The sequence below is a fragment of the Muscardinus avellanarius genome (genome assembly GCF_963383645.1).
Source record: "Muscardinus avellanarius genome assembly, chromosome: 3".
NCBI lineage: Eukaryota > Metazoa > Chordata > Mammalia > Rodentia > Gliridae > Muscardinus > Muscardinus avellanarius.
Genome location: NC_137788.1, coordinates 18,534,381 through 18,560,255, shown reverse-complemented (window position 1 = coordinate 18,560,255; position 25,875 = coordinate 18,534,381). Strand labels below are relative to the sequence as shown.

General features: G+C 53.0%; 1 protein-coding gene across 2 annotated transcripts; it reads left to right on the top strand.

The window, feature by feature from the left end:
- Positions 1 to 538: 538 nt before the first annotated feature.
- E2F2 (E2F transcription factor 2) lies at positions 539 to 24,964 on the top strand (the record flags this gene model as incomplete). 2 transcript variants are annotated; one of them, XM_080693137.1, is made up of 7 exons in its annotated part: positions 539 to 793; positions 7,018 to 7,123; positions 9,207 to 9,426; positions 10,551 to 10,723; positions 13,100 to 13,212; positions 15,511 to 15,687; positions 24,704 to 24,964. In XM_080693137.1, 7 exons carry the CDS (start codon positions 539 to 541, stop codon positions 24,962 to 24,964), a joined length of 1,305 nt encoding a protein of 434 aa, XP_080549263.1. The 2 variants fall into 2 exon arrangements, with proteins under 2 accessions (XP_080549263.1, XP_080549262.1); XM_080693136.1 differs by having other exon boundaries at positions 15,511 to 15,688; positions 24,681 to 24,964.
- Between the last annotated feature and the right edge of the window lie 911 nt (positions 24,965 to 25,875).

The window sequence follows — 25,875 nt, the reverse complement described above, 5'->3', positions numbered from 1 at the left end:
AGAGCCGCTAGGAAGACGGGCCTTTTCCGGGGGGTGGAGCCTGTGCATGTTGCGGCAGCCAACCGCAGCGCCGCATTTTCCGCGGGAGATCCGAATTTCGCGGCACGCAGTTTGGCGCTAAAAGAGAGAGAGAGAGAGAGAGAAAAGAAAAAGAGCGATAGAGAAAGGTTCGGGGAGCAGAGAGCGAGCTGAGAGCGAGTCGGGGCGGCCGAGGCGCCCTCCCCGTCCGAGCGCGCCGCGTCTCCGCGGAGCCCCAGGCAGCCGGCCCCCTCCCCGGGCGGGCGGGACCCCCGGCCCCGAGGCCTGCGGGCCGGCCCGGGGCGGGACAGCCCCTGGCAGTGCCACCGCCGCCGGCGATCTCCAAGCGGCGATCTCCAAGCGCGGCCCCGCCGGGCCGCGGGCCAGGAGGGGAGGGTCCGGCCTTGCCCCGCACGCGTCCATTGGCGGCGGCGCCCCCGGCCTCCGCGCCGGGCGCTGGGAGCCCGCAGGTGCCCGCGAGCGCGCCAGGCCCGGCTGGGTAGGGGGCGCTGCACTCGCCATGCTGCGTGGACCCCGGGCCCTGGCTCCGGCTGCTACACAGCCCCCCCAGGGGGTGTCCTGCGTGAGCCCCACCGCGCTGTGGTCGCCCGGCCTCAGCAGCCCCCAGCTCTGCCCGGCCGCCACCACCACCGTCTACACCTCGCTGTACCCGCAGACTGCGCCTGCGGCTGCGGCGCCGAGCACCTGCCTCGACGCCACCCCGCACGGACCCGAGGGCCAGGCCGAGCGATGCGTGCCGGCCGGCCGGCTGCCGGTAATGCTGGGGGTCCCCCGCCTCCCCCCGTGCTTCTCGGGTGGGCCAAAGGAGGGAGGGGCGTCGGAGACTCAGTTTGAGCAAAGCAGGTCAGGTGTTGGGAAGGGGGAGGATGAGCTTCCAACTTCTGGGGCGACCCGCTGTCCCTGATAACTGAGTAGAAGAGCCCTTCGTTTCCTATCGTCCACCGTAGTGGAGTGTATGCGCACCGGAACGCGGAGTCTGGAGACACAGCCCGTGCACTGGGTGACCTTGGGGAGTCCGCAGGGCTCGCGTTCATTTTTTCATTGTTTGGCCCGGAAGCCTGTGCTGGCACCTGTTGTTCAGGCACAAGGCTTGTCGGGGACACTTTGGGGAGTTTAGGACAGGAGGACAGGTTTGTGGTCTCTGCCTGGTCCAGTCTCTCTTGGACAGACTCCAGATTGTCCAGCCAGCCAACTCCTTCCCCGGTATCTGCTGCCCCAGGTCCTCAGCAGGCCCAGTTTCCTTTCAGATAGCCAGTAGCCCGCAGCCCCCTGGGGTCCTGTGCAGGTGGGCTGTTCCCTCCTCAAGCCCCAGGGCCTTTGCAGGGCGAATGGGGGGGGCAAAGGATGGTGGCATGGGGCACTGGGTGTGGAATTCTTGGAGCCCATAGGAGTGGAAACAACCCTAGGGTGAGGTGGGGGAGTGGGAAGGGGTGGGGCTTGGGGAGCACGGTTTCTGGTCCTGATTGCCACTGATTGACTGTGTGTATTTGGACAAGCCTCGGCCTCGGTTTCCTCTTGAAAGCGCATGTGTGCTTGGGGTAGCTGTCAGGTCAGCTCCTCTTGGGTCACTCCAGCTCCAGGTCCTGGGTCTTGGAAGCAGGCTCCAAGGGGGCCTCTGGGAGGGGGGTATTGAAGGCATGCTTAATTGTGGCTGTGGTAAGGTTACATACAGGGATAAGACCACCCCAGAGACCTCGGGGGAGGCAGGTGCGTCAGTAGGCGCCTTGGGCTGCAGGCAGAGCTCCAGTTCCTGCCTTTGGAATCAGACTTTGCTTCACTTTCCGGCAGCCCCTTCCTACCTCTTCTTTCTAACTGAGAGGCAGAGGCAGGTCTGCTATTATCCTCATTTTATAGGCCACACAACTGAGGGTAACTGTTATCTTGCAGTGTCTTGTGTTCAGCACTTTGCAGCCTGAAACATTCTTGTAGCCTGTGAAGCAGGTGGAATTGGTAGCTGGTGTTAAAGGGGAACTGAGGGTCAGAGGGGATGTGACCTGCCCAAGGGCATTTCAGGGAGAGCAGGTGGAGTGATCCAACCTGAGGCAGCCCTCACCTTGCAGCCTTGATGTTCCTCAGGACAGCCTGGCTGGGAGGGGTGTCCCCAGGGAAGGGGACTCTGGGCGGGCCCAGTCTCTTCTCTGGCCAGCTGCTTCAGATTCAGAGTTTCAGTAACAGCTGTGGTTTTGAACTGCTTTGAACCCTCCCAGGGGAACCTGACAGCATCTGTCTGTACCTCGCTCCAAGAGGGGCCCAGTGATCTCAGCAAGAATAGCTCTCTGTTACTGAATGCCCCTTGTATGCTAGGCACGGCTGGGCACTCTTCACGTCCATTATCTTGGTCAAGATCCCCAGGATGAGCCGGGCGTGGTGGCGCACGCTTGTAATCCCCGCGCTTGGGAGGCTGAGACAGGAGGATTGCGCAGGTTCAAAGCCAGCCTCAGCTACTTAGTGAGGCTCTCAGCAACTTAGTGAGACCCTGTTTCCAAATAAAAAACATAAAACAGGTCTGGGAGTATAGCCCAGAGGTGGAAAGCCTCTGGGTCCCACCCCCAGTACCACCAAAAAAAAAAAAAAATCCCCAGAATGAGGCCCCACTGCAGGTGAGGAAACTGAGCTGAAAAGTGAGGGCGCTTGTCCAAGTCACAAGCCATGAGCTGAGGCGTCTCCTTGCATCAGACTCCCCCAGGCCTGCCAGGCCCAGAGCCCCGTCTCCCACGGGGCCCCAGATGCCCAGGGCCCCTCAGCCCCACAGGCAGGCCTGCCCCCTGCTTACTCATTTGACAAGGGTGTGACCTGGAACGGCTCCAAACCCAACCCTGGGTGTGGTGGCTGCTTTGTGGCTGGGCTGCAAAGTGCAGGGCGAGCAGGATTTGCCGGGGAGCTGTCCTCTACAGGGTGGCGGGGTCTGCTCAGTCCCCATCCAGCCATGGCCCGGGAGACAGTCTTTCATTTGAGGCCCTTCTCTGGCCGGGCACATGCCACTGTTGTTCAGCCCTGCGGGGACCTGTGAAGACAGTGGGATGCTGTGATGTCCTCCTGTCGTTTCATTTATTCATTTATTTATTTATTTATTTTGCGGTACTGGGGATGGAACCCCAATTCCATTCTGCCTGTTTTTTATTCTGTTTTTGGAAAGAGAGCCTCACTGAGTTGCAAAGGGCCTCACCAAGTAGTAGCCGAGGCTGTCCTCGAACCGCAATCCTCCTGTCCCAGCCTCCCAAATGCTGGGATTACAAGCGTGCGCCACCACGCCTGGCTCTAATTTTTATTTATTTTTAATTTTTAATTTTTTTTTTGCAGTACTAGGGATTGAACCCAGGGCCATTCTACCTCAGAGCCACATCCCTGGCCCTATTTTTTTATTCTTTGAAACACTCTAAGTTGCAGAGGGCCTCACTAAGTAGCTGAGGTTGCCTGCAAACCCGTGATCCTCCTGTCTCAGCCTCCCAAATGTTGGGATCACAAGCATGCGCCACCACCCACCACGCACTATTTCTGTTTTTCAAACTTCCTCTTTTGAGTAGGGGTCTAACTATGTTACAGAGGCTGTCCTCAAGCTCTTGGGCTTGGTCTAGGGAGTGGTTGGAGCTACAGGTGTGTACCACCACAGGAGGCTGAAAATAATACTTTGTTGAACTTTCCGAGGCAGGTCAGAAGAGAAGTAGCCTGAGGAGTGAGGCAGGAATCCCAGACCATCCAGCTACCAAGTGCCAGGGCGGGGGCGAAAGCCAGGCACTGCTCCTTGCAGCTGCCCTGCCCTCGCTGTCTAACCTAGGGCTTAGGAGAGACCTGGCACCATTCTGTGGGCCCTGGGCAAGTCACTTCTCCGAGTATTTCCTTACCTTGCTGTCAGTACTGCACAGGGAGCTGTGCTAAGAAGGGGGAGGCCGGGCTGTGAACCATGTTGGTCTGACCCCACGGCCTGTGCCTGTTTCTCCTTGGGCTCATCCTCTGCCATCGCGGTTATGCAGGCTGAGATGACTTCTCTGGGCAGTGCCCAAAGGGTGTCACGGAAGTGTTCCTAGGTAGGGGACATTCTGCTGCTTAGGGACCCCCCTGGGAGTTCAGGGTAAGAGTCAGGGAGAGTGAAGGGGCCAGCACGTTAGTGTGTGGAGTGTGGCGGAGGCAGCATCGCCAGTCTTGGCCCGAATTCCAGCAAATCTTGGGGATGCATGTAGTATGTGACCTTGAAGTCGGAAGGACTTGGGTTCAAACCCTGATTCTGCTTATGTTTGTGTGACCTTGGTTATGCTCCTTAACCTCTCTGGGCCCAGTTTTTTTTTTTTTGTGTGTGTGTGTGGGTCTAGGGATGGAACCCAGGGGCATTTGACCTCCGAGCTACACCCCCTGCCCTATTTTTTATTCTTTATTTTGAAACAGGGTCTCACTAAGTTGCAGAGGACCTCACTAAGTAGCTGAGGCTGTCCACAAACCGTGATCCTCTGGTCTCAACCTCCCGAATGCTATTATAACAAACGAGCGCCACCACACCCGGCTAGCCCAGTTCTTTTTTGACCAAGAGATGATGAAAGTACTGATGTTAGCTGGGCGTGGTGGCACACTCTTGTAATCCCATCATTTGGGAGGCTGAGACAGGAGGATAGTGGTTCGAGAACAGCCTCAGCTACTTAGTGAGGCCCTTTGCAACTCATTGAGACTCTGTTTCAAAATAAAGGAAAAAAAATAGGGCTGGGGGTGTAGCTCAGAGGTAGAATGCCCCTGGGTTCCATCCTCAGTAGGGGAAAAAAAAAAAAAAATAGCTGTGCTTAAGCCAGGAATGGTGGTGCACACTTTTAATCCCAGTACTTGGGAGGCTGAGACAGGAGGATCGCAGGGTCAAGGACAGTCTCAGCAGGTAGTGACTCTCATCAACCTAATGAGATCCTGTTTCAAAATAATAATAAAATCAGGCTGGGGGTGTAGCGGATTCTGTTTTTAAGGTCCTCTTCTTCCTACTCTGCAGGTAGTGAGGTTCTGGCAGGGGAGGCGATTGGGGTAGGGGACTCTGGGCTGGCTCACCTCTGCGTGAGTAACCTAACCTCAGCTTGACCTTCTTATCTCCTCCTTTCCCTTGGGGTTCCTTGGAGGGATGTGTGTGAGATGGGGTGGAGCCTTGACAGAGACCTTGGGGCTCACCCTGCCAGGGTCGCTTCTGCTGGACCCTGGGGACTGGTGGTGCTGGGCAGCCTGAGAGGTGAAGGGGGCTCACCTGGATGTGTGACTGAACATGCAGATGGTCTCAGTGAATGACTGGGCCTTTCTCTAATGGCAGTCTAGGACTAGACCCCTAGAATCCAGGATTTCACCAGTTGAGAGGTAGATGAGGACTATTCAAGAGAGATTTCACGAGCCTGGTGTGGCGGCTCATGCCTGTGATCCCAGTACTTGGGAGGCTGAGATAGGAGGATGGCAGGTTCAGGGACAGCCTCGGCAGGTAGCGAGCCACTCATCAACCTAGAAAAGCTGCCGTTCAAAGTAAAAAAAAAAATAGGGCCGAGGGCATTCTACCAGAAGGTAGAGTGCCGCTGGACTCAACCCCCCAGGACCACGCACAAGAAAAGAGAAATTTTAAGAGGAATGAACAGGGAGGTGTTTGGATTATGTCTGGGTCTGGGTAGGATGGAAGAGAGGAATGTGACACTCAGGACCAAGCCCAGGAGCAGAGTTCCTCCAATCAGTCCAGGAAGACTTCTTGGAGGAGGCAGGAGTGGGGGGAGGGAGTTGATAGCAGGAGGAGCTGTCTGCCCCCAACACCTAGCAGCCCAGCTGTGCTCAGCAGCGGTTACAAGCCTCAGCCCTGCGGAGCATGACCTCACCACCAAGTGTTAAAATAGGCCTCTAAGCCTGTGTGCCTGGGGACCAGAGAGGAAGGAAACGGCTCGCGGCCCTCGGAGGGTGTGTCAGGAAGACGGTGAGACTGGATGTTAGGGATGGGACTGCACGCTTCCTGAATGCCCACTGTGTGCTGAGCACAGGCTGAGAACTTTACGGAACTTTTCTCTTGAATCCTTAAAATAGTCCTGGAAGTAGGTATTCTCTGCTCTGTTTTAAGTAGGTATTCTCTGCTCTGTTTTACAGAGGAGGAAACCGAGGCTTCTAAAAATAGAGCATTTATTTCCCCAGGTCACACAGTGGGCCTCCAGCTTGCTCTCTGACCTGTGCCCCAGTGCCCCTGCCCTGCCCAAACCAGGAGGGAACGAGGGAGGCCCTTTCCGGCTTGTGCAGCTCTGGGACTAATTGGGGCAGTGGCAGTGGGGTGGAGAGAAACAGATGGGTCTGTGGTTTGATTTCCCCAGCAGGTGTTTCTCAAGCTTGGCGGGGAACGGGGAGGCACAGCAGGGGCCTCAGCTGCTGGTCTTAAGATGCTGAGAAGGACCCATTCATTGTCCCAGGGCAAAGAAAGTGGCAAGTCTTTCTTTGGAAGGCCCTGGGCCCTCAAACCGGAGCCCAAACTGGGGGCTGGGGGATGTTTGCACTGCTTCCCATCGTGGACACCTCCCTCGGGCGTGGCACAGAGCCAGGAAGTCTCCTGGGCCTGGGCGGGTGCCTGGCCCCACCCTGATAAGGGCCAGCTGTGGGGCCGTGATGGGCACAAGGTCAGGCTGGGCCAGCTGTTTCTGCAGAGGGGCCTGTCCCCATCCTGATGCGGTTAGGCCTCACCCATTCCTTCCTCTGTGCCCTCTGGTGGGGTGGTGGGTGGAGAGGCAGCCCTGGGGCCTGTGGTTAGGAACCCTGAGCCCTTGGTCACACTGGATTTGGTAGGGCCTCCAGCACTGGGGCCTCAGAGATGGGTGGATCATCTGCACCTCAGAAAACAGGACATGCCTGCTTGGAACTCTCGCCTCCCAGGCCCTTGACATTGCCTCCCCAAGCGCGGCCAGGCTTCACTGGGCTGGGGTCAGACAGGCTCGGGAGGTGGCTGCCGGTGGTCCCTTCAGTACGGACTGCTTCTCACACTCTGCCTCTCTCCTCTCCAAGGCCAAAAGGAAGCTGGACCTGGAGGGCGTCGGGAGGCCTGTGGTCCCAGAATTCCGGACTCCCAAGGGGAAGTGCATCCGCGTGGGTGGCCTCCCCAGCCCCAAAAGTAAGAGCTTCCGATGGGCACCTGCGAGGGGGGCAGCTGAGGGCCGCAGCCCTGCCCAGACCAGCAGAGGCGAAGTTGGTACCACCTCTTTGGTTTACCAGGATTTCCTGTGTGTTCTCTCACTTGATCCTGGCCCAGCAGATAGGATTATTTTTCTTTTACCCAAGAGGCAACTCGAGGCTCAAGAGAGTGCCAATGACTTGCTCAAGGCCACACAGCAAGAAAATGAAACCAGGCTGAGGCCGGTGGAAGTCTACCACTTCTTCCATACCACCTACCACTCTCGTGATCTAAATGTGAGGACCAATGTTTTTTATTTGGAAGACTACTTTTTCTTTTGCTTTTATATCAGGGATCAAACCCAGAGGCATTCTACCTCTGAGCTACACCCTTGATCCTTTTTATTTTCTATTTTGAAACAGGGTCTCACTGAATTGCTGAGGGTTTCCCTAAGTTCCTGAGTCTGGTCTTGAACCTGTGATCCTCCTGTCTCAGCCTCTCAAGTACTGGGATTATAGGCACAGGCCACTGCGCCTAGCTGGGAGACTACTATCTTTTTTTTTTTTTTTTTGGTACCGGGGCATTGGACCTCCAAATCACACCCCCAGCCTGTTTTTTGTTTTGTTTTGTTTTTATTTTGAAACAGGGTCTCTCTAGGTTAAGAGTCTCACTACTTACTGAGGCTGACCTTGAACCTGCAGTCCTCCGGTCTCAGCCTGCTAAATACTGGGATCATAGGCATGCAGCTGAGAAGATGAGGGCCACCCAGGGTCTTTCTCAAGTGCAGACAGTTAAATGCATGACTCAAGAGTAAAGCTGGGTTGATCCAGTGGGTGCCTGCCTGGAGTTCTTAAGGAAGGCTACCCCACTGGAGCCTTCCCCTAACTAACATGGAGGGATATCTACCTCTTGATCCTTTCAGTCAGTAGTCTGGGTAAAGTGGGGATTTATGCAGCTGTACACTGAAGAAATGCTAGTTTTTCCAGATAGGTCAGAATTCTGAGGGTCCTGGCAGGACTCTGACTTAATTGATCACTGCTCTCTGTGAAACCTCATTGTCTCAGCTGTAAAATGAGGCATAGCTAGACCAGGTTCCTCCAGTTGATAGGGAGAGGCCGCTCAGAACATGGTATTGAAGGATTCTCAAGCGCAGCAAGACTAGTGAAAAAGATTGCAGCGATCAACTAGTCATGTCTGCCAGGAGCACAGAACTGACCAGAGCAGTCTGTGTGCTGAACGCTTGCCATCTGGGCCTTCAGGAATTCCAAGGTCCCCTTCCTGAGGAATTTGAGGGAATCCAAAACTTGGGTTCTGAAACTAGTTTGACCACTAACTTGCTATATGATTTACAAATCACTTGATTGCGAAAGACCCCTTGTGGCTTAAGATGCGCAGCTGAGATGTGGTCTCGAGACATCTGCTTCATTGAGAAAGGGACCTTGCCCCATTTAATGTTCATGACCGCTTCCTCTCAGATAATGATTGGGCTACACACGGAAAGAAAATTAAGTGTGTGTCTATAAAACTAGTCTCGAATGTAGGCTTGTCATTCCCTCCCTACCCTAAACCCAGATTCCTCGCATAATTGGCAGAATAGGGTGATAGTTAAGAAGGACAACTCTGGAGCCGAACTGCCTAAGTTTGAATCCCAGCTTTGTCATTTTCTAGCTCAGGGAGTTATGTAGCCTTCTGGGTGCCTCTGTATTCTCATCTGTAAAATGGGTATGGTTGCACATCGACCTTATAGAGCGTGTAAGGGTTAAATGTGTTAGCACGAGGAAAGGGCCGCATCACCTGCAGACCAGCAAGGGGCTGTACTCGTGGTTCCTATGGCTGCCTAAGCTGTAAGGAAAGGTGCCAAGAACACTGGACTTCTGGTCATGATAGCGCCCCCTGGCTGTGGGACCTGGTCACGTTCCTCTTAGGTGTCGGGCTTCTTGTCTCAACAGTGGAGGTGACCCACCCCTGCCTCCCTCAGTAGGCTGGAAAGTGGGTGGTGAAAGGCGGTACCTAATGGGTCCAGTTCAGTGGAGACCCCCTGGGCTGGCCCTGCCTGAGCTGTGAGTGGGGTCTCTCTCCTCAGCCCCCAAGTCCCCTGGGGAAAAGACTCGGTATGACACGTCGCTGGGGCTGCTCACCAAGAAGTTCTTTTACCTCCTGAGCGAGTCTGAGGACGGGGTCCTGGACCTGAACTGGGCGGCTGAGGTGCTGGATGTGCAGAAGCGGCGCATCTACGACATCACCAACGTGCTGGAGGGCATCCAGCTCATCCGCAAGAAATCCAAGAACCACATCCAGTGGGTGTGAGTGCGGGGCGGGGCTAGGGCAATAGCCAATGGGCGCGAGTGTCAGGGGCGGGGCTGGGGCAACATCCAATGGGCGCAAGTGCTGGGATGGAGAGGGAGGAGCAGGGGTTCCTGCTGGAGTTAGTAATACTGAGTGTAGGGGCCTGAGCAGATTTCTAGGAGGTGGGAAGGTTTGTGAGGATGCCAGGTCCTTCCTCTTCTGTCAGGAATCTCGAGATTCCCTGCTCTTAGCTTAGAGAAGTCCTTGGAAGCTGAGAGGAGTAGCCCAGACTTTTCTCCCCACTTCTCCGAGGTCTGTTTATTTATTTATTTATTTATTTATTTTAGCGGTACTGGGGATGGAACCCAGGGGCATTCTACCTCTGAGCTAAACCCCCAGCCCGATTTTTTATTCTTTATTTTGAAACAGGGTCTCACTAAGTTGCAAAAGGCCTCACTAAGTAGCGGAGGCTGTCCTTGAACCGGGATCCTCCTGTCTCAGCCTCCCAAATATTGGGGATTACAAGAGTGCGCACCACACCCGGTTTTCTCCAGGTCTTAAAAGAGCAGACCTGCCGGGCGTGGTGGTGCACTCTTGTAATCCCCGCATTTGGGAGGCGGAGACAGGAGGATCGCTCAGGTTCGAAGCCAGCCGTGCTGGTTTACGAGACCCTGTTTCAAAATATAAAAAAATAGGTCTGGGAGTGTAGCCCGGAGGTAGAAGGGCTTCCAGGAACCCCAGTACCACCAAAAAAAAAGAGGAAAAAAAAAGAGCAGACCTACAGCACAGTGGTGGCTGCACCTGTAATCCTAGTGCTTAAGAGGCTGAGACAGGAGGATCATGGGTTTTTCTTAAAAAACCCAGACCTACATCCACTCTCCTGAACCCCAAGAAAATCCAGGCAAGGGAGTCAGGACCGAGGTCACTCCAGTTCCCTCCCTACTGCTTGATAGAGGCTGGGGCACAGAGAAGGTCAGAGTTGAGAGCACTCCGAAAATGGGGTTAATCTGTGGCAGCTCCTTGGGAGCGAGCCACTGATCTGCACAGCCCTGGACACCATCCAGGCTGTGTGACTCCCTTGCCAGGGCCTGGGGGGCCCTGGATGTAGACTGACGTGACCCTGGGGGCTGCTCTCTTCCAGAGGCAGGGGCATATTTGAAGACCCCACCCGGCCTGCAAGGCAGCAGCAGCTGGGGCAGGAGCTGAAGGAGCTGACGAGCCAGGAGCAGGCCTTGGACCAGCTCATCCAGAGCTGCTCCCTGACCTTCAAGCACCTGACGGAGGACAAGGCCAACAAGAGATATCCTCTCTGCTGTGGACGGGGTCAGGTGGCGGGGGCCTGCGGGCTGCTTGTGCCTGCCAGAGGTGGCTCAGTACCTCCATGCGGGGACGGGCTCCCCCAGGAGATGGGGCATACCTGCCTCCTCTGTCCTCAGTGGACTTTCCTCTCGTGCTTATTAGACTTACTGTCTCACTATGAAAAGTAAGACAAATACATTTTCTCCTCCTCCTCTTCCTCCTCTCTTTCTTTGCCACTGCCTTCTACTCTTTCTTTCCTCCTCCTCCTCTTCTTCTTCTTCTTCTTCTTCTCCTCCTCCTCTTCCTCCTCCTCCTCCTCCTCCTTCATCAGTGTCGTCATCGTCTCCTTCTCCTTTCCTTCTCTTTCTTCTTTTCTTCTCCTCCTTCTCCTCCTCCTTCTCCTTCTATTTCTCCTTCTTCTCCTACAGGATCTCAGTATGTTGCCCTGGCTGGTCTTGAATTCTCCTGCAATCTTTTTTTTTTTGTGTGTGTGTAGGTCTGGGGATGGAACCCAGGGGCATCTGACCTCCGAGCCACACCTCCTGTCCTATTTTTATTCTTTATTTTGAAACCGGGTCTCACTAAGTTGCAGAGGGCCTCACTAAGTAGATGAGGCTGTCCGTGAACCGCGATCCTCCGGTCTCAGCCTACCGAATGCTGGGATGACAAGCGTGTGCCACCACGCCCGGCTTTCTTGCAATCTTTTGCCTCCCAAGTGCTGGAGCTATAGGCGTGGCCCCCGTGTCCATCTGCTCTCCTACTACCGAGCCATCCTCCCAGCCATTTATTCATTCATTCATTTGTTCACTGGTACTAGGGATTAAACCCAGGGGTGGTCTACCGCTAACCTACACCCCAGCCCTATTTTTATTTTTTGTGTTGAAACAGGGTCTCTCTACATTGCTGGGGATCTTGCTATGTTGATGAGACTTGGCCTCAAACTTGTAGTCCTGTCTCAGCCTCTCAAGCCCTGGGGTTGCAGGCATGCACTACCGTGCTGGCTTTTTTAAAATTTTGAAGTGGTCTCATTAAGTTACCACATGCTGACCTTGAACCCATGATTTCTCCTATCTCGGCCGTCTAAGTACTGGGATTACAGGCATATGCCACTGCACCTGGCTTCTTATTGGTTTTTGGATCTGATCTTGTATTTTTGTAAGGATGCTAGACATTCTGAGAAATACAGAGAAATAAAACATCTCTTCCTGCCGTCTCAGAGCTAATAGTCTAGTTTGAGAGATGAGATCTTTGCATAAAAAGCTAATATAAAGTAGCATTTTTATCTTTTGTTGTGGGAGTGGTGGTACTTGGGATTGAACCCAGGGTATTCTATTACTAAGCTACATTTTCAATCTTTTCTTAATATTTATTTATTTATTTATTTTGGTGGTACTAGGGGTGGAACCCAGGGGCTTTTCTACCTCTGGGCTATACTCCCAGACCCATTTTTTATACTTTATTTGGAAATAGGGTCTCACTAAGTTGCTGAGAGCCTCACTAAGTAGCTGAGGCTGGCTTCAAACCTGCATGATCCTCCTGTCTCAACCTCCCAAGCGCGGGGATTACAAGCGTGCGCCGCCACGCCCGACTTGATTTTTATTTTGAGACAGATCTCACTAAGTTACCCAGGCTGGTCTTGAGCTTGTGATCCTCCTACATCAGTCTCCTGAGTTGCTGGGATCACAGCTGGGCACTACCACGTTCAGCATAAAGCAGCATTTTAGCCGGGCGTGGTGGCGCACGCTTGTAATCCCCGCGCTTGGGAGGCAGAGACAGGAGGATCGCGCAGGTTCGAAGCCAGCCGCGTGCGCTGGCTTAGGAGACCCTGTTTCCAAATAAAAATGTAAAAATAGGTCTGGGAGTGTAGCCCGGAGGTCGAAGGGCTTCCAGGAACCCCAGTACCACCAAAAAAAAAAAAAAAAAAGCAGCATTTTAAAAATGATTGTATCTCTATTTGCTTCTGAGAGTAACCTAGGGTGGCTCGTGATCATCAATGAACAGGCTAAAGTTTTTAGGTATTTCTGAGCTGGGTATGGAGTGAGAAAGTGATGTTCAGAGGCTTGGGAGTGGTGGGTGAAGGCCCAGCCTGGCAGCCTGGAGGATCAAGCGTGGACCAGACAATTACTTTTCTTTTTTCTTTCTTTCTTTTTCTTTTTTCTTTTTTTGCGATATTGGGGGTGGAACCCAGGGGCATTCTACCTCCAAACTATACCTCCAGCCCTATTTTTGATTCTTTATTTTGAAACAGGGTCTCACTGAGTTGCAAAGGGCCTCGCTAAGTAGCTGGGGCTGGCTGTGAACCTGTCTCAGCTTCCCGAATGCTGAGATACAAGCGTGTGTCACTGTGCCCGGCTAGACAGTTGTTTTTCTTGACTCCTCCTGCCCCTACACTGGCCTACATAACCTACCAGGACATCCGCGCCGTTGACAGCTTCAAGGAGCAAACGGTGATCGCTGTCAAGGCCCCTCCGCTGACGAGACTGGAAGTCCCTGACAAGCCTGAGGTGAGAGGCAACTTTGCACCAGAGCAGGGTGGAGGGTCGGGGCAGCTCTCTAGGCCGTCCCTGGTGCTGCCCAGCCCCAAGCTCTGCTGCTCCATTCTGGTGCCCGTGGCAGTTCTGGGGCCAAAATGGCAGAGCTGGAAAGGGCATTGGAGACTGAAGAGGAGGGGACAAAGATCTCTGTCCCCGAGCGATTCTTTGTCCTTCCCTGTCTCACCTCCCCTGGGTCCCTGCACACACACACACACACACACACACACACACACACACACACACACATGTGCCCTCACAACTGTGTTAAGATTCATGGAAGCCGGGCGTGGTGGCACACGCTTGTAATCTCCGCGCTTGGGCGGCGGAGACAGGAGGATCGCGCAGGTTCGAAGCCAGCTGGCTTTAGAGACCCTGTTTCCAAAAACAAAAAAGCATAAAATAGGTCTGGGGGTGTAGCCCAGAGGTAGAAGGGCTTCCAGGAACCCCAGTACCACCAAAAAAACAAAAAAAGAAAAAGACTCATGGAAATCCTTACCCACCGACTGTGTGTGGGTAATTTTCTGATTTTATTTTGTTTTTTAGTACTGGAGATTGAACCCAGAGGCATGCTACCTCTGAGCTACACCCCTAGTCTTATTTTATTTTTATTTTGACACAGGGTCTCACTAGGTCAGTGAATCTCACTGCTTGCTAATGTCCTGGAACCTGCCATCCTTCTGTCTTAGCCTCCCAAATACTGGGATAACAAGCATGTACCACCATGCCCAGCTTGTTTTTTATTTTGAAACAGGGTCTCACTAAGTTGCTGAGGCTGGCCTCGAACCTGTGCTCCTCTTGTCTCGGTCTCCCCAGTATGGAGATTACAGACATAGGCCACTACACCTGGCTTTCTTTTTAAATTTTGAAACAGGCTGTGGCTAAATTGTTCAGGCTGGCCTTGAATTTTTTATCTTCCTGTCTCCACCCCCCCACCCCCCAGTAGTTGGGCTTACAGCCATGGGCTACTGCACCTGGTCAACACCAAAATTCTTTTTTTTTTTTTTTTTTTTGGTGGTACTTGGGTTCCTGGAAGCCCTTCTACCTCTGGGCTACACTCCCAGACCTATTTTATATTTTTTTTATTTGGAAACAGGGTCTCTAAAGCCAGCGCGGCTGGCTTCGAACCTGCGAACCTGCGCGATCCTCCTGTCTCCGCCTCCCAAGTGCAGGGATTACAAGCGTGCGCCACCACGCCCGGCCAACACCAAAATTCTTACTTCCTACAGGGTCTTTGGTGCCCTAGCCCTAGCTGACCTCACCGGCTTCCTCTTCTGTGCCGCCCCATCTGTCTTCGCTCCAGCCCCACTGACCTGTCTGCAGTCCTCTCCACTCACGCACACGAGAGCATCTGTGGTGCATGACCTCCACACACACTGTCCCTCCCTCTGAAACGCCCCCTCTCTGCCCAATTAACTGCCATTGGTCCTCAGATCTCAACTGGAACACAACTGCCTTCCTCCAGGACGCCCTCCCTGATCACCCCAGACTCCAGAGCCAGCGCTTCCCCACCACTCTAAGTCTCCACTGCCCTGAGCATGGGTTAAGCTCTGCTTCATCTGTAGAGCGCAAACTTCCCTCTAGAATGCTCTGCTCACCTTGTGGCCCCAGCCCAGAGTCAGGCATATAACAAGGCTCTAGAAATAACATGTTGGAAGGAATAACGGCCAGCACAGGTGGGGAAGGTCTCTCCCATGAAGAAGCTAAGGACCTGTTGGGGAAAGACCCAGGCAAACAGTGGTGGGGCACCAAGCCGCAGTTCCGGGGGCAGACTTGGGACTGGAGACCGGGCTGGATGCAGGGGCCGTCTTGTCTGCTCTGTCTTCACGCTCCCTTTCTCTGGGCTGATTATTCCCCAGCGGGCTCGCCGCTCTGTTGGCAAATGTCTTCTGTGTCACCAGCTCAGCCGCCAGTGGTGGGGGACCTCCGTTTCCCACAAGTATAGCAGAGTCCCAGGCTGGTGCTGGCTCAGCCACTCATACCACTCTGACTTCTCCGTCTGCTTCTTAAAGCTGGGGAAGGGCGCACCCCCAAACTCCATGACCCGAGGTGGGATGAATGATTTGCCAAAGAAAATCAACATGTTCTCCCTAAAAGAAGGGGACTGGAAGCTGCGTGTGACCGCCACGGGCCAGGTGGAGCAGGCCTCAGTGCTGGTTCAGGGTTGAGTGTGGTCACATGATGGCACCACGTGTGTCTGTTCATACGCACTGATCCACGGGCCAGCGTCAGCTGCCCAAGGCCATAAGCTAGCTTCTCTTCCTCCTCCAGGAGAAATTGCAGATTTATCTCAAGAGCACCCAAGGGCCCATCGAAGTCTACTTGTGCCCAGAGGAGGTACAGGAGCCCACCTATCCTGCTGAGGAACCCCTCCCCTCCACCTCGGCCCTCTCTGCCCAGCCCAGCAGCAGTGCAGACCCTGGGATCACAGAGCCTCCGGCATCCTCAGGTAGGGGCAGGGGGGTGGGAGGCAGGGAGAGTGCGGCCTCAGTTTCCTCTTCCACCTCTGCATTGTTGGGTACCTGTCACCCTCTCCGTGTCTGGGGCACAGCTGGCTCCCCTACACATGTGCGCTGTGCTCTATGAACAAGTGCACCCCATCCCACTAGGAGCCCATGCTGCTCCGGGCAGAAGAGGGCTTGGATATCTCAGCTCTACCACTTGGGCAAGTTATTTGACCTCTCTTGGCCTTGATCTCTTCTGTAAGTCAGCATAGTAATTAATAACATCTAACCCTTAGATTATTGTGAGGGTTGCTGGATGCATTGGCACACACCTATAATCCCAGTTACTAAAACAGGAGGTTCTCAGGTTTGAAGCCAGTCTCAGCAACTTAGACCCTGTTTCAAAATAAAAGTTAAAAAAAATAAGAGCTGGGGAGCCAGGCGTGGTAGTACACACTTGTAATCCCAGTGCTTGGGAGGCTGAGGCCTGAGGATGGCTTGTGTGCGGACAGCCTCAGCTACTTAGTGAGGCCCTCTGCAACTTAGTGAGACCCTGTTTCAAAATAAAGAATAAAAAATAGGGCTGAGGTGTAGCTCAGAGATAGAATGCTCTTGGGTTCCATCCCCAGTACCATACACACATACCACACAATACACACACACACACACACACACACACACACACACACACACGGGCTGAGGGTGTAGCTCAGAGATATAATATCCCTGAGTTCAAGCCGCAATACCAGCTGGGTGAAGTGGCACATTGCCATAATTCCAGTACCTAGGAGGCTGAAAACGAGGATCAACTTACGGAGGCCGTCTCAGCTTCTGTAATCCCAGTACTTGGGAGGCTGAGAAAGGAGGACCACATGTTAGAGTGATCAACCTAGCGGAACCCTCATCAATTTAGTGAGGTCCTATTTCAAAATAAAATAGGGCTGGGAGTATATCTCTGAGGTAGAACATTCCTGGGTTCAATCCTCAGTCACACACACACACACACACACACACACCAAAAGTCCCAGTTTAAACAAATTTGATTATCAGATGATTGTAATGATTAATGAGTTAGTATAAGTTGCTGAGACTGGCCTCGAACCTGTAATCCTCCTGACTCAGCCTCCCGACTACTGGAACTCTAGGTGTGTGCCACCAGCATTAGTTAGTATAAGAACTCAGCCTGAAGCTGGCGTGGTGGTGCACACTTGTAATTTCAGTACTTTGGAGGCTAGACAGAAGGATCACAGGTTTGCAGACAGCCTCAGCAACTTAGTGAGGCCCTCCTCAACTTGGTGAGACCCTGTTTCAAAATAAAGACTTGGTCTGGGAGTGTAGCTAGGAGGTAGAATACCCTGTACCACAAAAAAGAAAGAAAGAAAGAAAGAAAGAAAGAAAGAAAGAAAGAAAGAGAGAGAGAGAGAGAAAGAGAGAAAAGGAAACTCGGCCTGGCAATGCTGGTGAGTCGTATTACTACGATGGCCACCACCATTAGAACCACCCACCCCTCTGAGGACTGCTGGCAGCAGAGCCCTGGCACTCCGTGTGCCCACACTCTGGACACTGGTTTTGAGGGGGCTCAGAACCTTATCGTTCAACCAGAATCACGTGCCAGGTACTCACATTACCACATTACCCCTCGTGGCTCTTCTTGAGGTGGGTCTTACTGTTCCCAGTTCAGAGATAAGTGAACCAAGACAGAGATGATGTGACGTGCCAAGGTCTGGCGGCTGGGAAGCCATGTGCCTGTGTTTTTTTTTTGCAATGCTGGGATGGAACCCAGGGCCTCATCCACATAAGGCTCATCCCACCTCTGGCCCTGATCCTTGATCTACACCGGCCCAGTGCTCTCGCATGGGTACAGAACAAGTCAAGGGAGGGGCTTGCCCTGGCTGGGAGGCAGGTGGCACAGCTGGCAAGGCCTGGCGGGTAGTCACTGGGGAGCAGAGGCGGGGGCAGTCCACAGGGGTAGACCTGGGAGCCCCTACAGGTCCCATCTGCAGAACGACTTCTGCCTTCCACAGGGACAGGATCACGCGCCAGGTTAGAATTCCAAGGTCCTCAAGTCACACGAGCAAACATTCTTTTTGTTTCTTCAGTAGAATTCCCTTACAGAGAAACGTAGTATTTTATTGATTGATTGATGATTGATTGATTGATTGATTGATTGATGGTACTGGGTTTCCTGGAAGCCCTTCTACCTCCAGGCTACACTCCCAGACCTATTGAATGCTTTTTTATTTTTGGAAACAGGGTCTCTTAAGCCAGCGCGGCTGGTTTCGAACCTGCGCGATCCTCCTGTCTCCGCCTCCCAAGCGCGGGGATTACAAGCGTGCGCCACCACGCCCGGCTGAAATGTAGTATTTAAAAGACAGAGCTAGGACAGGTGGGATGAGGGAGGCGGGGTGAGGGTCTGAGAGCACAGCTTGGGTTCTTCAGCTCAGAGCCTGACAAGCTATTGCCTGCTGTCAGGTCTGGCCTGTTTTTACATGACCCAGGAGCTAGGCATGTTGTTTTGTTGTTTTGTTTTGTTTTTACTTTTTCTGTTTTTGTTTTTGTGTTTTGGCAGTACTGGCCGTGCACTCCAGGGTCTTGTGAGTGATAGTCAAGTGCTCTCCTATCTAGCTAGACCTCAGCCCAGTTTGTACATTTTTAGAGTCAGTAACAGGTGCAACTGCGTTACAAAGACACAAGAGTCCTGCAAAGCCTAAAATGCTCCCCAGCCCTTTAGAAAGGTTTGCAGAGTCCTGATCTAAAACCACCCTTCATTTTACACGTGATTAAACTAAGGCTCAGAAAGGGCCAGCAGTGTCCCTCAGATCATGCAGCAAGTTAATGGGGAAACTGGGGCAAGAGCCCAGATTCTCAGCTCTTCTCTCCCCATCTCCCCTGTGCTTGTTGGCCTCGTCCAGAAACCAGGGCTTCTCCCTGTGCCAGCCATCTGTCCCTCTGGGCAACTCCCAGGTGCCTATCTCCTGCCCCAGACCTGGGCCCCACCCTGCTGTCCCTCCCCCTGCTCCGCCTTCTCCCTCAGCTGTCAACATGTCGCATCTCTGCAGAGCCAGAGCACCTTCGCCACAGCTGCCTGGAGACCTTGGGTGGAGGCAAAGCTCTGACCTCAGCATCTCAGATGGAGACCTGGGGCCCCGGGAGGAGAGGCTCCGGGAGCAGACCAGGGCAGCCGGCCCAGAAGCCAGCTTCTTTCTGTCTTACAACAGTGATTGGACTAGGTTTATAGAGTTGATAGCCTCAGGATTTCTTTTCTTTTCTTTTCTTTTTTGGTGGTACTGGGGTTCCTGGAAGCCCTTCTACCTCCGGGATACACTCCCAGACCTATTTTATATTTTTGAAACAGGGTCTCTTACGCCAGCACGGCTGGCTTTGAACCTGCAGGATCCTCCTGTCTCCGCCTCCCAAGCGCGGGGATTACAAGCGTGCGCTACCATGCCTGGCCTATTTTATTATTTACTTTTGCAGTACTAGTAATGAAACCCAGGGGCAGTCTACCTCTGAGCTACACCCTCAGCCCTATTTTTTTATTTTTTTTATTTAGAAACAGGGTCTCTTTAAGTTGCCAAGGGCCTCACTATGTAGCTGAGGCTGGCCACAAACCTGCGATCCTGTCTCAACCTCAGGTGCCCACGTGAGCCACCCTGCCCAGCTTTTTTTTTTTTTTTTTTTTTTTTTTAAATTTTAAAACTGGGTTTCTTCGGGCCTGGTGGTGCACACTTGTAATCTCTGCGCTTGGGAGATGGAGACAGGAGGATTGTGTAGTTTTGAAGCCAGCCGTGCTGGCTTAAGAGGCCCTGTTTTCAAATAAAAATATAAAAATTAGGTCTGGGAGTGTAGTCAGGAGGTAGAAGGACTCCCAGGAACCCCAGTACCACATACACACAAAAATTAAAACTGGGTTTCACTAAGTTACTAAGGCTGGCCTTAAACCTTCAATCCCCCTTTCTCAGCCTCTCAAGTACTGTGATTACAGGTACATACCACTACACCTAGTGTCTTTCTTTTTAAGATGAGGGCTCAGCCAGATGTGGTGGCACATACTTGTATAATCCCAGTACTTGGGAGGCAGAGACAGGAGGATTGCATATTTGAGGCTAGGACCCTCTTTCAAAAGAAAAGATCAGCCGGGCGTGGTGGCGCACACTTGTAATCCCCGCGCTTGGGAGGCAGAGACAGGAGGATCGCGCAGGTTCGAAGCCAGCCGCGCTGGCTTAAGAGACCCTGTTTCCAAATAAAAAAGTATAAAATAGGTCTGGGAGTGTTGCCTGGAGGTAGAAGGGTCTCCAGGAACCCCAGTACCACCAAAAAAAAAAAAAAAAAAAGATAAATAGGACCAGGGGTAGAACTCAGTACCATAGAAAAAGAAAAAGAGAAAAAAAAAACTTCTGGGCTAAATAGCCCTCCTGCTCACCTCCTTGGTAGCTGGGGCTAGAGACCTGCACCACCACGCCTGGTGGGTGTGATTTCTTAAAACAGCGGATGTGACCTGAGCACCACGGCTCAGGGCCTGGCATGGTTTTGGAAACAGAAAACAGCAAGAGGTGCAGGAGTGCAGCAGAGAGGCAGACAGTCCAAAGGGCACGAGCTACAGCAGGAAGGGCAAGGTCCGGCCGAGGCAGGGATTTCCAGCCCTGTTATCTGGACTGCTACTGCCTGCACTGCGCTCAGGGGACTCTCGTTACTCCTCATGCGGAATCTGAGCCACCGCCAGGTCTGACAGCTGGTGAGGGCTCAGGCTGGGGTCTGGACCCATCTCTCTCTTGTCCCCAAGCGCCAGGCCTCTGACTACTACAACAGCAGCCGCAGGCTATTTGTTTGGATTTTTTTATTTTTTCTCAGTGTTGGGGATTGAACCCAGGGCCTTGCATGCGCTGGGCAAGTCCGCTACCGCTGAGCTATGCCTCCAGTCCTTTTTATTTTATTATGAGACAGGGTCATACTAAGTTGCTAAGTAGCTCAGTAAGTTGCCCAGGCTGGCCTAGAACTTGAATCCTCCTGCCTCAGCCTCCCAAGTCACTAGGATTGCAGGCATATGCCACACCTGACTCCATATATATATATATATATTTTTTTTTTGGGGGGGGGGGCGGGTCTGGGGTTCCAACCCCAGGGGGCATTTGACCTCTGAACTACAGCCCCTGCTCTATTTTTTATTCTTTATTTTGAAACTGGATCTCACTGAGTTGCAGAGGGCCTCACTAAGTAGCTGAGGCTGGCCGCGAACCGCGATCCTCCAGTCTCAGCCTCCCGAATGCTGGGATTACAAGCGTGCGCCACCACGCCTGGCTGACTAGATTTTTTTTAATCAAATGCAATTGACTCTTTGGGACCTCATTCCTTCGTTGGTACATAAAGGTATAAGAATCTCCTCCCTCGGGGTGGACTGTGCCTCCCTTAGAGAGCAGAGGTGGGCCCCCAGGAGCCCTCAGTAAACGGGGCTACTCTACTAATGAGGGCTGTGCAGACACCCACGGGGTTTATACAGACCAGTTGTTCTGCACTGCCCGTTTCATCCTCTCCACATTTGAGGTGGATACAGTCATTATCAACCCCTTTATTTATTTACTTATTTATTTGGTATTAGGTATTGAACCCAGATGTATTCTACCTCCAAACGATACCCCCCCCCGCCCGATTTTAATTTTTATTTGGAATCAGGGTCTCACTAGGTTACCAAGAGCTTGCTAAGTTGCTGCGGTTGGGTTTGAACCTGCGATCCTCCTGTCTCAACCTCCCAAGTACTGGGATTACAGGCATGCGCCACCACGCCTGGCTCTTGTCACTCCCTTCAGAGGCGAGGAAGTGCGGGCTCAGAAACACGAAGTCCCCGGTGCAGTTAGAGGCTGCCAGGCGGCCTCGTTCCCTGTTCCCGAAGCTGCCTCAGATGGAGCTTAGGGAAGGTCTCAGACGTGGGACTCGGAGCGCTGGGGTCTGTTTGGCAGGTATTTCTGGTGTCCTGCCCTATCCCCCCATGTAGGAAGTCACCTTCCTTCCTGAGAGTGGACACGAGCTTGGTGTGCTGAGGAGTGGCTGGGGCTGGCGTGGTGGGGTTGGGGGTGCGAGTTATGGAGGGAAAGCAGAGGCCAGAGCACACAGGGTCATTTCAGCCCTGGTGGGACTTGCGGCCATTATGGTTGGTGGTTGTTATGGTAGTGGGGATTGAACCCAAGGGCATTCTACCTCCAGGCAACACTCCCAGCCCTTTGGAAACAGGGTCTTGCTAGGGTTGTTGAGAGTCTCACTACATTGCTGAGGCTGACCACTGTGTGGGACAGAAGAGGAATGGGCAGCTCGGATAAGTGGTGGGTTGGGGAGTTGACCAGTCTTGCTCCTGGATTGGATGTGGGGGACATCCTTGGGTGTAGAAGGGAACTTAAAGCCACAGGGGAAATCCTGGGATTGTGAGGTGCTAGTACTTAGAAGTCTGAGAAAGGAGAATTACAGGTTCAAGGACAGCCTCAGCAACTTAGCGAGACCCTCAACAACCTAGTGGGACCCTGTTTCCAAACAAAAAATAAAAGGGGTAGGGCTGTAGCTTGGAGGTGGAATACTCCTGGGTTCAATCCCTAGTACCGCACACACACACACAAAGTGAGACCGGAGAACTGGCCTGTGGATTTAGCGACATGAAGGTTGTTGGTTCAGTGCCCTGGTGGAGACGGGTCCCCAGCTTGACACGGACCGAGGAATGAGTGGAAGTGGGGAAGTGCAACACAAAGAGGCTTTCTCAAGCTTTTGAGAAAGTTTGTGATGAAATGAAGCAATAAAGTGTGCCAGGAACTGGAGAGGTCATGAGGTCAGGCATGCTTTTTTTTTCCCCCCCAAATATTCATGTGTGTGGTAATATAACACAAGGTAAAGTTTACCATGTTAACTACTTTTTTTGTGTGTGTGTGGTACTGGGGATGGAACCCAGAACCCGGGGGCATTCTACCTCTGAAGCAACACCCCAGCCCGATTTTTTATTCTTTATTTTGAAACAGGGTCTCGCTGAGTTGCAGAGGGCCTAAGTAGCTGAGGCTGTCTGTGAACCACAATCCTCCCATGTCAGCCTCCCAAATGCTGGGATTACAAACGTGTGCCACCATACCCGGCCTTGATATGATCATTTGGTTCATAAATTTTTAATATTTAAGTCTGAAATCCTGGTTTGTGGGAGGCCGAGGCAGGAGGAACTCAAATTTGAGCAATTTAGCACAAACTTGTCTCTAAATAAAAAGGGGAGTGTAGCTCAGTGATGGAGTACTTGCCTAGCGTTTCCAAGGCCCTGAGTTCAATCCTAGCACTACAAATAATAATAATAAGTAATAATAATAATGATAAGCCGGGCGTGGTGGCACACGCTTGTAATCCCAGTGTTTAAGAGGCTGAGACAGGAGGATCGCGCAGGTTCAAAACCAGCCTCAGCTACTGAGTGAGGCTCTCGGCAACTTAGTGAGACCCTGTTTCCAAATAAAGTATAAAATAGGTCTGGGAGTGTAGCCCGGGGGTAGAAAAGCCCTGGGTCCCTCAGTACCACACACACAGACACACACACCAATAATAATAATAATTTTTATGAGGCCAAATCTATTTTTCCTTTTATTTGTGCCCTTGGCGCTATTTCCAAGAAGCCATTGCCAATTCCAGTGTCTTGAAGCTTCTGTCATATGTCTTCTCAGAGTTTGTGGTTTTAGGTCTTACTTTTTACTTTTAGGTCTTTGATTGATCTCTTTTGAGGCTTTTTTTTTTTTTTTTTTTTTTTGTAGTGCTGGGGTTTGAACCCAAGGGCATTCTGTCTCTGAGCTGTACCCCCAGCCCGATTGTTTTTTTCTGTTGTTGTTGTTGTTGTTTTCGTTACTAGGGATTGGAACCCAGGGGCATTCTACCTCTGAGCTACACCCCCAGCCCTATTTTTTATTCTTTATTTTAAAACAGGGTCTCAGCCGGGCATGGTGGCGCACGCTTGTAATCCCAGCATTTGGGAGGCTGAGACCAGAGGATCGCAGTTCGCAGATAAGCTCAGCTACTTAGTGAGGCCCTCTGCAACTCAGTGAGACCTGGTTTCAAAATAAAGAAAACTAGGGAAGGGGGTATAGCTCAGAGGTCCAGTGCCCCTGAGTTCCATCCCTAGACCCGCTAAATAAAATAAAATAAAACAGGGTCTCACTGAGTTGCGAAGGGCCTCACTAAGTAGCTGAGGCTGTCCACAAACCGCAATCCTCTGGTCTCAGCCTCTGGAATGCTGGGATTACAAGCGTGCGCCACCGTGGCTGGCTTTATTCTTTATTTTGAAGCAGGGTCTCACTAAGTTGCGGAGGGCCTCGCTAAGTAGCTGAGACCGTTCGCGAGCCCTGATTCTCCTGTACTGACAAGTGTGCCACCATGCCTTGAGTTAATTTTTGTATATGGTGTGAGGTAAGGGACCAGCTTCATTCTTTTGCTTGTAGACATCCAGTTTTCCCAGCACTGTGTGTCAAAAGGACAAACAACCTCTTAGGGGAGGGATGCTTGTGAAAGAAATGAAACTGGGTGTGGTGGCACACACTTGTAATCCCAGTACTTGGGAGACTGAGACAGGAGGATCAGGGTTCGTGGCCAGCCTCAGCTACTAAGTGAAGCCCTCTGCAACTTAGTGAGACCCTGTTTCAAAACCAAGAATGAAAAATCAGGCTGGGGATGTATCTCAGAGATCAAATGCCCTGGGTTCAACCCCTAGTACAACAAAAGGAAGGTGAAGAAATGGTCTCGGGAGTGAGGGCCTTGTGAGGCAGCAGGGTACGAGCTTGGAGTAGATTTTGAGAGAGAGGAGCACTCCGCGCCTTGAAGGGGAGAGGGAGAATGCAGGAGGTTTCTGAAGTTGGTGTGGGAAAGGGAGGGCATCCCTGTGCCTTTGGGTGTGGGGCAGGCTGGGGGAAAAGCAGGGGGTTCACAGTTGTCTAGAGAACAGGAAGGCTGTCCCGGCATGCTGAGGTCTGGGCATGACCTTTGTCTTTTTGTCTCCAGCTCCTGAGCTGACTCCCCAGCAGGTCCCGCTGCCGCCGCCACTGCCGCCGCCACCCCCGTCCCTTGTCCCCTTGGAGGCCACCGACAGCATGCTGGATCTGCCGCACCCCCTTCTACAGCAGACCGAGGACCAGTTCCTGTCCCCGGCCCCGGGGTGCAGCTCCCCTCTGATTAGCTTCTCCCCGCCCTTGGACCATGACGACTACCTGTGGGGCCTGGATGGGGGTGAGGGCATCAGCGACCTCTTCGACTCCTACGACCTGGGGGACCTGTTGATTAACTGAGTGGCCCCCAGCAGCGTGCCCGTCTCTACCTCCTCACAGACAGACTGACAGGCCCTCTGCCCACACTGGGACGGTGGACACAGGGTGCCACCCTCAGGACGTGAGGGTCTCTTCTCCCTTCCCCCCACGCCGGCAGACGCTATCTGAGGACATGGGTGAGGAGGGTGGCGGGGCTGGGGTCCTGCCCTTCCTCTTCTGACCTCTGACCTCAGTGAAGGACCACAGGTGCAGGTGACCAGGTTCAGGGAAAGGCCCTGCCACCTCCTTTTGAGGGGTCATTGGGACCCTCGAGTTTTAAGAAGCACTTAATGCCCTTGTATTTATTTCAAGTTGAGATTCGTTTGTTCTTCCTGAGTTTTAGCAGGGAGATTGTTCTAGTTTCTAGCAAGGCTTCTCCTCAGACAGGCCCATACCTGCCCGCCATCCAAGGTCGGGCGCGCAGGGCCTGGGCCTCTGAGGGGTTGTCCAGTTTGCTAATTGCACTTAGGCCTTGTAATTCTAGTGAGCGACAGGCCCTCTGACCTTCGGCCTCTGCTCAGCCTGACACCCCCAGCTGCGTGTCGGCCGGGAGCCCTGGGGTCCTCCATCCCAGAGAAGGTTCCAGGAGCCATGCTGGGGCAGGAAGCATTGCGGCTCCTGTGGAAACAGGAGCAGCCAGTTAGGAGTCCCTGTTCTGTGGAATTCCTTGCCTCTCCTTGGCCTTAGAACAGAATCCTCCAGGGGATCAGGGATCCTGAGGAAAACAGGCGGGCAGCTGTCCGCCACCCCAGGCCCTTCCGCCGTAGCCAGGGGCAGGTCACAGCAGAGGCTGCAGGGAGCACCCACCCCCACCCCCTGCAGCGTGTTGCTGCCTCGGTTGATGGAGGGATGATTCATGAAGCCGTACCCCACCAGCTCGCAGGCCTCCCGGG